The sequence below is a fragment of the Scleropages formosus genome, chromosome 18, assembly GCF_900964775.1.
Source record: "Scleropages formosus chromosome 18, fSclFor1.1, whole genome shotgun sequence".
NCBI classification, from domain to species: Eukaryota; Metazoa; Chordata; class Actinopteri; order Osteoglossiformes; family Osteoglossidae; genus Scleropages; species Scleropages formosus.
This window is the reverse complement of record NC_041823.1, coordinates 20,687,588-20,698,630: the sequence shown is the minus strand read 5'-3', so window position 1 is coordinate 20,698,630 and position 11,043 is coordinate 20,687,588. Positions and strand designations below refer to the sequence as shown.

The 11,043-nt window shown below is 44.7% G+C and overlaps 2 protein-coding genes across 4 annotated transcripts in view; both read right to left on the bottom strand.

The window, feature by feature from the left end:
- Positions 1–321: 321 nt before the first annotated feature.
- LOC108922200 (gastrula zinc finger protein XlCGF57.1) lies at positions 322–6,556 on the bottom strand. 3 transcript variants are annotated; one of them, XM_018732177.2, is made up of 4 exons: positions 6,282–6,556; positions 3,189–3,608; positions 2,970–3,062; positions 322–2,181 (listed from the first exon to the last, which is right to left on the bottom strand). In XM_018732177.2, the coding sequence occupies exons 2-4, from the start codon at positions 3,502–3,504 to the stop codon at positions 797–799; spliced, it is 1,794 nt and encodes a 597-aa protein (XP_018587693.2). In that variant the 5' UTR covers positions 3,505–3,608; positions 6,282–6,556; the 3' UTR covers positions 322–796. The 3 variants fall into 3 exon arrangements, with proteins under 3 accessions (XP_018587693.2, XP_018587690.2, XP_018587692.2); XM_018732174.2 differs by having other exon boundaries at positions 2,970–3,608; XM_018732176.2 differs by lacking the exon at positions 6,282–6,556 and adding an exon at positions 4,540–4,582 and having other exon boundaries at positions 2,970–3,608.
- Positions 6,557–7,729: 1,173 nt separating this feature from the next.
- megf8 (multiple EGF-like-domains 8) overlaps positions 7,730–11,043 on the bottom strand; it is a 28,857-nt gene continuing 25,543 nt past the window's right edge. Inside the window, exon 44 of the mRNA XM_018732248.2 lies at positions 7,730–10,805. Coding sequence (XP_018587764.2) covers positions 9,330–10,805 — 1,476 coding nt within the window. The 3' untranslated portion in view covers positions 7,730–9,329. The remainder of the gene's footprint in view (positions 10,806–11,043) is intronic.

Below are 11,043 nucleotides of genomic sequence, written 5' to 3'. Positions count from 1 at the left end.
TCCAGCAACACGTGAAACACCTCCGGCGACAAACGTTCACGTATCAACATTCTTTTTAATTCTTATGGCAAAATTAAACATCTTAGCGGAGGACAGTATTTTTTCATCCATAACTGTTTTATCATAGAACACCTATGTAGTATTCATACAGAGACGTGATATAAATACATGTCGACATGAAAGTCACGCATTGCAATAAAACACATTTACACACTTTCCTTGTTAACTACTGAATAATAATTTATAGCATCTAACTTGTCAGCAATTTAATATAACAGTATAATAAACATTCTCAGTTCACATATGCATAAATAGCGAGGACACTGAAAGATTAAATTCACTCTTCACGAGAAACAAAGTTCTTTGTTAGTGCATTTCTGGTACAGCGAGTAATTATAGGCTATCTTGACCTCAGACTAATAAAAAATACTGACATGGTTCGGCTAATGTTTGGCAATCTACGTATTTTCACAGCAGTACAGTAAAAATTGCCGGTAAATCTAACATTTACTCATAACTGGACTACAGGCCTAGTTACACAGTCATTGTGTAATTTGGACAGACTGAAGATGATATTGGGTAATTTACTTTGGTTTTATTCTATCTTAGTCAAAGTTATAGATGTTGGATGAAGTTACACACTATCTTCGCCATTGATACATTCATACCTTTGTGTCCGCTTCAGAATGCGGAGGTGCAAGTGCACCCTGCCGAATTTTTCACCCTTCCGCAGTCATCGTCCTTTACCTGCCGCTGCGCCGCACGCGTGCGTCCCCGCCGGCCGCTGTACAGTAAATCAGTGCACTTTGAGGTGTGACGACAGGTGGTGGGGCCTGGCGAAGGTCAGAGGGCAGTGCGGACACTGGTAGGGCCTTTCCCCGGTGTGCGTCCTGATGTGTACCTTCAGATGGTGGATCATCCTGAAACTCTTGCCGCATTCCTCGCAGGTGTAGGGCCGCTGGCCCGTGTGGCTGCGGCTGTGCTTGCGAAGGTCCCCTGAATTGCTGTACGTGCGCTCGCAGTCAGGGCAGGCGTAAGGCTTCTCCCCCGTGTGGGTGCGCTTGTGCTTGGTCAGATCTCCCGACTGACTGAAGCTCTTGCCGCACTCTGCGCAGCTGTACGGCTTCTCGCCCGTGTGTGTCCGCTGGTGGTTCTTGAGGTGCTGAACGCGGTTGAACTGCTTGCTGCACACGGTGCAGTGGTAGGGTCTTTCCCCCGTGTGAGTGCGCAGGTGCTTCTTGAGGACGCCCGACTCACCAAATTTCCGCCCGCACTCCCCACACTGGTGGCTCTTTTCCTTACTGTGCACCCTCTGGTGAGCCCTAAGGTTGCCCATGATGGCGAAGTCCTTCCCGCAGTCAGGACAGCGGAACGGTTTTTCTCCGGAGTGAGTGCGCTGGTGGGTCTTTAAATCCCCTTTGTGGCCGAACCTTCTACCGCAGTCAGGACAAGGGTACGGCTTCTCCCCCGAGTGAGTGAGCATGTGAGAGGTCAAGTGGTTCATCCTTCCAAATTGCTTTCCGCAGTCCTGGCACTTAAAGGGTTTGAGGCCTGTGTGTATCCGGATGTGCTTGCGCAGAGTGCCGCTCTCGGCAAATCGCTTCCCGCAGTCCGTGCACGCATACGGTCTCTCGCCAGTGTGCGTGCGCATGTGTATGCGGAGATTCTGTGTGGTGGTGCAGCTCTTGCTGCAGATGGAGCACAGGTAGCCAGTGTCAGTGCAGATGGGCCCCATGTCAAGTTTCTCCCCAGAGTCGTTGCACACGTGTGGTCCGAGGCCCCCTAAGCCACCAAAGCTCTTCCCGCAGTCGGCACAGCTCAGGTGGCCATCTGTGCAGACGGTGGCCAGTTTGTGCCACTGTTTGCAGTGCTTCTGCAGGCTGGCGAGGTAGTGGAAGCTGCGCGCACACTGGGGGCAGGGGTATCGCTTTTTGAGCGGAGGGGTCGGGTGCTGCCGGTGCAGGTGGAGAGTAAGCTGACGCCGCGAGGAAAAAGTGAGACTGCACTTGGGGCAGTTGTGCCTCTCCATGTCCTCGGTGCTGCTTTTGTTCTTGGAGGCACGGCTTCTCAGCAAGGCCTGGTACTGCAACTGATGAGTCCATTTGATGTGCTTCTCCAGGTAAGAGGAACCAGTGAAAGAGACTGCGCAGTGGGGACAGGGGAAGAACTGAGGACAGGGGACTGGGAACGGCACAAGGAGAGAACATAGAGAAAGACATTAAGTATTGAACGCACGCTCAAAGGAAAGACGCGAACACGCGAGTGATCACGCAACGCACCACAGAGGAGATAAGAGTCTATATCAAAAATAGTGGCAAGGGAAAAAAAGCTTTGAAGAACAGTCTCAGCATATCTGTTAATTGCCAGTAACGGCTTGGACCAGGTAGGGTTGCGCTGGTGCAGAGCTTAGGCATGAGGCAGGGTATGCCTTGGACAGGACATGAGTCCACTGCAAAGCAATCACACATACTCATTCACTCACACATTCACACACAAAGAGATATTCAACCTGCGGGGGGTGCGGTGGCGCAGCGGGTTTGACTGGGTCCTGGTCACTAGTAGGCCTGGGGTTCAAGTCCCGCTTGGGGTGCCTTGCGATGGACTGGCGTCCCGTCCTGGGTGTGTCCCCTCCTCCGCCAGCCTTACGCCCTGTGTTGTCGCGACCCCACTTGGGACAAGCGGTTTCAGTCAGTGTGTGTGTGTGTGTGACAGAGTTGCCTGTTCACCTGTCACATGGTCACATGTCTTTAGACTATAGGAGGGAACCAGACCACCAGGTAGAAACCCACACGAAAACGCAAAGGTCATATAACCTCAGCAGAGAAAAAATTCAAACCCGCAATCAACCGGCAGCCCAGGAGCTGTGAGGCACCGGTACTCTTTGCTAGAGCACCGTGCCACCCAGTACAACACACGCTTTACAAAATGCCTTTTAGAATACATGAGCCCAACTCACTCTTTCCCCTCACCATTGTCAGTGTGGTGGTCCTCTGCGGCGAAATCTGCGTCATCCAGGGATGGCTCCTCTTTGAGATGTGCTGATCCTTCTCCATGATGCTCCTCTTTAGACCAAAAAGCACAAGGTTCCTCTTTGATTTCTTCCTGCTGGCATTCAGTGTCCAGCGCTGGTTCTGTTTTAAGCACAACGGTTTCTTGTTCTGGGCAAAGGGAATCTTGTTCTGACTTACCGAGAGCAGGCTCAGTGTCCGGTATCTCCGCACGTCTGTTCTTCTGATTTCCTTTAGATGCCGAACCACAATGAACCGATTCGGATTCCGCAAACTCTTCTTTAACCTGAACCGCCTGAACTTCAACATCATGCGGCTCCTCTTTAATTCGGATCGAATCTGCGTTATAAATGGAAGGTAACGGACGCAGAGGCAACTCGTGGTCGTTCTGCACGTGCGCATCGGTTTTTGGTGACGCTGGCTCAGATTTCGAGCACGCTTTTAAGTGAAGCGCATGCTTTTTGGGAAATCGCATCTTCTTGTTGTCCAGCTCCATCTCAGCAACAGCTCTTTTAAATTTCGGCCACAGCTCGCCAACGCCGCTCGTCAGTGAAATCCGGCTGGAGACAAGGATCCTTTCTGCAGGCGTATCTGTTTTGCCTGAAACGAAACAAACAACATTTAAAAAAATACAAACTTAAAGAAGTGCACTACAGGAACTTCCACTGACCAGCTGAATTATGCTTAATTATTTAAATAAATACAGTGGTCCCGCTGTTACAAACATTCACATTTTTGAGTCATTTTCCAGTTAACTTATTTTTAACAGCATTTTCTAAGATTCAAGAAGTCCAGATTCGGTAAGTGAGATCAATAACAAAATACCGAATGTTTCAGATGTTTACGGGATGAATTGTTCAACAGCCAGCAGAGAAGAGCAGATTGTGGAGACAAGGTATTTTTATTTCCAGTCGCGGTAAATTATTTGGAATGTTAACTCTGCTCAAAGCTAATGCAAAAGTAAAAATAAATAACTAATTTTTTGTACCTATATTCAAGATTTTTACAGAACCGAACCTGAAAACAAATCGGGTAGACCTTTCCCCTGTGTGAGTGCGTAAATGCAGAATTGACAGAAAAGTGTTTTTAAATATTATTAAGATGTGCAGATAATATAAAGATGTCAGAAGCTGACAAACACTGAACTTGCTTATGGGATGAACAAGCAGGACTGAACAAGAGGTTGCAGAGATGCAATGTTTTCTTTTCCTTTTTGAGTTCTAATTATGATGCTGTTTGAAGTTAATACAGATTGTGACATATCTCAGAGAATATTTTTGTTTATTATGAGTTTAGCTGAGGTTTTTACAGAGTCTAACCAACAGATCAAGAGACACCTGTATTAAGAACAAACTAAGTTCTGACCAAACTTCATGTCACCTTATAAACATAATTGAGCCACCCAAATATGTTTGAGCAATCAAAATAGGCTTCATTCAATAGTAATTTATATATTTTTACTTTAATACAGATCAGCAATTTGTTATGTGCAACTGGATCAAATGTGCTTTATTAAACATGACAGTTTTACCTGAAGCAAAGATTGTTCCCACTGTACTGGGTGCAAAGGGAAAAAACTGAAAACATCAATGTGAACCAATGTGACAAAATGAAAAGCTTGAAAAGCAGGCAGGCCTATTTTTTTGTTGCTGGGGGCACATTGTAATCTGGTCTGGTTAACCGTGGGATGGAATACACAGAGAAAATATGAAAAGTTGGGTCTAAGAGTTTAAAAACATACAGAATAAGAAACTAGCAAAGATTCACCTGAAGCTGGTGGAGACAAACAACGTGGAAAAAAAACACGATGGGAAAAAAACGCATCGTCAGCTACATTTAGTCATCTTACCCTTCTTAACCAATCATAACTGTATTTAATAACTTTCTACAGTTCTCATTTTTCCTCTGATTTAAGAATAAAAAGTACCATCCTTGAATACTGATCTGTAGCGAGTGTATTTACATTTATTCATTTAGCTGACGCTTTTCTCCAAAGTGACTTACAATGTTAAGGTACTTACAATTATTTACCCATTTATACACCTGGGTAATTTTTACCAGAGGAATTTAGGGTAAGTACCTTGCTCAAGGGTACTGCAATCAGAGGTGGGGATCGAACCTACGACCTTTGGGTCCAAAGGGAGCAACTCTAACCCTAACTACCAGCTGTCCCATAGAGACTATATTATGCTATATATTATATATTATATACTATATTGTGCTACAATGTGGTAGCACAATAAACAAAATGTAGTTTGCTGTAAAACAAACATATATAATATACTGTAAAAAGATTTGTACCAATTGCCCCAATATTTTTCCATATTTTTGGAAATTTGTGCTCAATATTTTCATGGCTACTGTTTTTGTTTATTGGTACAGAATTCCCCCCCCCCCCCAAAAAAAAAATCGGCATTAGAATAAGAGACAACAGCCAATTTCTCCTCCGTTTTTGTTTGATTGTTTGTAACTTTCAATTGAAGCACATGCAGCGCGCGCTGGGGTCCAGTCACGTGTCTCTGCGGTTTCAGTGTTTTACACTGTAGCTTCGCACGGAACCGTGTGAAGGAACAGGAGCCCCTGGCTGTCAGTGCAGAGCCACTGCTACAGTATTTACAGTGTACATTAATTACAGTACTAAGGAGCCTTACGGAATGAAGCCCGCAGCGCTGCACTGCCAAGAGATGCAAAAGAGTGCGACTTGACATAAAAACACGACTTTGCTGTCCATTCGCGTTGAAAACCCGAAGAAAATGGAGACGTCACGTCGTCGCAGCTCTTCATACGTAAGCGGGTCCCTGTCCTCTGCAGGCACTTCTTAAAGTATCCTTCGTCAGTATTAATAATTATCAGGTAACTTTGGCTGGTTCCTTTTTGTTTGTTCTGACGAAACGTTTCGGTTTTTCACTGCTCGCGCGCGCACACACACACAGCAAAGTAGAACAGTAAGAAGAAAAAAAAAAAAAACACAGAAAAAAAAGCGCGTGTTCGTGTTGAATTTAACTCACGTTTAATACAAAGTAAAACACATTTATTTTATCGGGGGCGAAGGGTTTTTTTTTTTTTTTTTTTCCTTTAGTGAGATTGTGTGACTGTGTGTGTGTGTGTGTGTGTGTGTGTGTGTGTGTGAGCGAGCGCGCGCGCGCGCGCGCCAGACTTGCGGGTTACAGCGCTGACCCGCAGATGCTAATTGACTGTGTCACGCGCGAGGTAAAGCACGGTGCGCACGAGAGGCAGCCAACATGCAGAGTGTCCGCACACAGGGCAACTTACCGGCGACAGTGTGGAGCGAAACGGCCCGCAATTCATCTTTATTAAGATTACTGAGCTCGGTTTGCAGGAACAGGACGTCCAAGCGTCAGTGAGCACACCGCGTTTTGGTGGATTTGTCACAGGTGTATTGATACCTACTGCTTAATGGATTTAGACTGGCATTCATGTTTTGCAGCAAAAGGAGTAACGGCTGAACGGTTACTGTATTTATTTTAAGAGCGTCCAGTACTCCCATCGTCCCCCATGAGATAACGTTAACCTGCTCAGACCGGAAGAACGACGGCTCTTCTTGATTGACATGACAACTGGCCAATCACATCGCTTATAGCTCACCGTTCGGTTCTGAAATAGAGGTCTATGATTGGTGCTACCCTTTCTGGGTTAAACATCTGATTGGACAACCGTTGAGCTTGGGTGCGGAGCTTTAAAAACAGAGGTGGGGAGTTTCATTGCTTAAAAAGGCTCTTGTGAATATATATTAGAGCAAAATTACTAATTCAGAGTAAATATTAATGCACCATAATTAAAATAGAGTAGCTCCCAAAAGCAGAGATCAGCATTAACAGCATGCAATGTATGTCCATTCAAAATATTTTTGTTGAAACAGACGGCACTGCAGACTGCACTTTTCCAAAGTCTCGATCTTTAATACATTTGTATATATTGCAGCCGACTTCAGAACAGAACGGGGTTTCACGGGGGTAACAGCTTCTGTACAGTACGGTTCCCTTCTTTTAAAAAAACCCATGAATAATTTCAAAAACAAAGATAAAAGATGACAAAGTGACAGACATACATGGAAGTCACAGTACTGTGACCCATACAGTAGATAGTGTGCCACAACAATTATTTAACAAAAATACAAGTACACATACAGAAATTATATCAAACACTAACTTGAATGGATCTACATATAAGGAGCAGCAACCTGATATTTAGGAATCACTTTGATACATTTTAACAGTTTTATCAATGAGCAAAACCAATGTCAATCCAAATTCCATGTTTAACATCTCACTTAAATGAACCAATTCACATTACAAAAGCATTAACACCACCTTTGCTGTTAGATAACTGGACTTAAGTTCCAATAGTTTAGTAACTTCTTAAAATGTTTCCATTTGCAAATGAAACTAAGTTCCAATAGTTTAGTAACTTCTTAAAATGTTTCCATTTGCAAATGAAACTCCAAATTACCATTGCTCAAGATGCAACCAAATATAAGTGACCTTGCAATATTAAACTCAGAGCAACAGTATGGTTAAAAGTAAAATAATTCTTGCACAAGATAATACCAATAACTAGCTGCTACCAGCTTTGGCTGTTTGCAGTGTGGGTGTTGGTTCTATACAGTTTGTATGTAGACATATGAATACAGTAAACAAATAACAAAACCTCCTTAGAAAAGAGAATACTGACAGTTTAGTGTTTGAATCAGGGATTAATTCTTTTTTCACCAGGAGGAGGAATTGACAGGTTTATCATATCCAAATGCTCATATTGCATTTAAATTTCTTCAATATCCTTTCCCTCAATCATTCTCCTGCCCTGACAATAAAAAAGCACCTAGTCTTGAAATACTGTGTCACTGATTGACACAGCCAATCAGAGAACTGACAACCCCCCCCCCCCCCACACACGCACACACAAATCACAGTCCAGCAAGTAAAAAGCCAAACATGCAACCAATACTTGAGCTCGAGATTTGTTTTTGTAGGGAAAAGAGAGATAAAAATAAAAGATAAAAATAAAACCTTCATTATCATGAGTATAACAACCATTTTTTTGTGAAATTGCAAACAATTGTGAGAAATGTCAGGATCATGCATTACTTATAGTGGGAGATACACATTCTCTTCTCTTGTAGGTCAAGCAGTTCCTGGCAAAAATGACCAAGTATGTTCTAACTAGCTGGAAAATACAGACTGGTCATGCCTGAATAACAGCTCGCACATTTCAGAGTCAGTAGGATTAGGATCTGCAAACAAATGGGCTCCTGAAGGAAAATTTGATCAGGGTACACTTTGTAAAGTTGAGCCAACATTTATCATAAATCCCATAAAGCAGACAATTATTACAACATTAAAAGCAGAGTCATGAAACTGATCATTTAAATAGAAATAAATAGAAATTGCAGTTGAAAGACATGGCGATTAACAGAAAAGGCTGACTGAAGGCAGTAAAGTGAGAGGCAAATGTGGCATTGTCAAACAAGAGCAATGTATTAGGCATAAAGAGATTTATACAGAATTTGACATACAATCAAAAAGCTCACATTTTGAAATTAAACACAGGCCTATGGCTTGACTTCATGAGCACATAGGCTCCATGTTCCTCTGGTCTTTTTGAAGGTCTTCTCTTTTATACATTTATAGATGTGCCACAAAAAAAGCTTTCCAGTCATTATTCTTACATTTTGTCCATTTTCTGTACATTTTAAACATAACTTGAGAGATTTTTAATACTGAAGTGACAATTATTGTACATCTTCTATTGGTAATTCTATATGTAATCTCTTACAATTGGTCGCTGTCTCCTGTTCCCATTGAAGGCCGTTGCTCTTGGTGTCCTCTTTGGATTGTCATGTTCGAACATGGAGCACATTGTGGTTACAATGTGTTTTAACTCCTTCACTTTATGTACTACATTTTCTACTTCATTGGTCATTTACATTAAACAAGGCCAAGTTTCTCACTGGTTGTCCACCACACTCTGCCTCTACAGGGGCTGCATGTTGCATCAAATGCAACAGAGCGGAAAGCAAAACAGAATATTAGATTTGGTCCGGGGAATGTGAAGCATTAAATAGAACAAAAATAAAAGCTAGTAAGTGTGTGATACTTCCAAAGCAGAGTATATACAGATGCGATCATAGTTCTTTGTCCCTGCTTATGGATAAGAACACTCTTCCCCTTGCACACCTTACCCTCATTAGTGTGGTGGTTATCATTTAAACTTCCATCCCTTCATTCTCTCTCTCTCTCTCTCTCATCCAGACCCTGTATTTGTCAGTAGTCACTCTTTCCTTTATTTCCCATCTCTTCACCCTCACATGGCCATGGTGGTGAGGTGCTGGTGGCCCAGCAGACCCTTGCGGCCACCGCCAGCACCTGGGTGACCTCCTCCACTTCCGTGGCCGCAGTACTCCTGCAAGTTCTGGCGCAGTGTCACCAGGGCTGACCCCAGACAGGCCCGGTTTGGTGCCAGGATCCCACCAGGCAGCTGGAAGAGGACTGTAGCCACACCTGCCATGCCATCATCAGTGGGCTCTAAAGTGATGGGCCCCACTTTGAAGGAGGAGTACGAGAAGCCCATGAGCTGGGACAAGAAGGGGTCGGAGCGACAAAAGTGCTGGTAGCCACTGTGGGACGATGGGTGATGGTGGAGGTGAGAGGATGGGCTGGTCGTGGAGGAGGGGGCGTAGTGATGGGCATTCAGGTAGTGGAGAGGAAGATGCTGGCCGCTATTACCACCTCCCAAAGCAAGATGGTGGGCCTGGTGAGCTGCTGAGCCAGAGGAGGGGTCTTGTTTGTAGTAAGTGGCTCCTAGGCGTCCTCTGGGGCCCACTACCATGCCACCCAGCTTGCCCGTCCTGGGATGGGAGATGGAGATGGCACTACCACCGACCCCCCCACCTGAGGACGGCAGGTAGATAAGCTGGGGCTCCTCAGGCTCCAAGTACACCGTGAGTTTAGCAAATGGCCTGGATGCCATCTTGGTCATTTCCTGAATGTGCCTCCTCTGCTCACGGCGGAAGTCCAAGAACTGTTTGACCTTCCATAGCAGAACACAAACAGAGAGGAAGAGGAAAAAGCAGGAGAAGAAGACTGAGAAGAACACAAAGAGGTCAATGTGCGCCTGGTCCTGGCGGAGGAAAAGAAGACCCTGGGACTGGCCGTCATGAGTGTCTGTGCCCACTCCCCTCAGGGCAATGTAGAAGCGACTGGACTTGAGAGAGTGTACTTCATGAGGAAAGGTGATCACAACTCTGTCACGCACCCCGCGAACAATGAGGACAGTCTGGGGCTTCCACACGGTAATGTAGGTGATGAGGCCCTCGGCCCGCTCCTCCCTGATCTCCATTCCTTGGGGCTTGCTCTGTTGCTGAACAGCTGGGCTGGGAAGGAGAGGTGGGGACAGACCAGAGCTGGAATTGGTGTAAACCTTCATTGGTGAAGGTGGAATCTCTTTGTCCCCTTTGAGACCGTCATCTTCAATCTTAATAGTGTGTACCCCAGTTTGTCGGTCTACCTCCACAATGAATGTGTCGTGGGAGTTTGAGACATATACTTCCACCTCTCCGAAGGTAACATCTATAGTAACACGAATGTCCACGTTGGTGAACTTGGGCTGGGCGGCAAAGAAAACAGTCCGGCCCCTGGGCAGGTTACGGATGTTGGGCTCATGGAAGCAGTTCGACTGCGAGGTAGGGTCAAAGCAGCACTCATTGTCGACGTTGAACTGACGGTAGCACTGGCGCCCATTGATGGGGGTTCCGTTGAAAGAGTCTTTGCATTTGGCACACTAAGCAACAAGAGGATAGAGTGGTTAAAATAGCAGTAAAAGTGCAAACAGAAAGAGTTGTAAAAAAATTTCTCCTGTCCTGTCAAATGCTATATTGCAACTGAAGAAGATGTCAAATATCCAAATATAGACCACCCAATACTAACTTTTAAGCTCCTCAACATACAAACACAAATTAAGTTTCACCTTTAGCTGTTATACTCTTGAGCAAGGTAAGTAAGTACCCTAAATGGCTCCA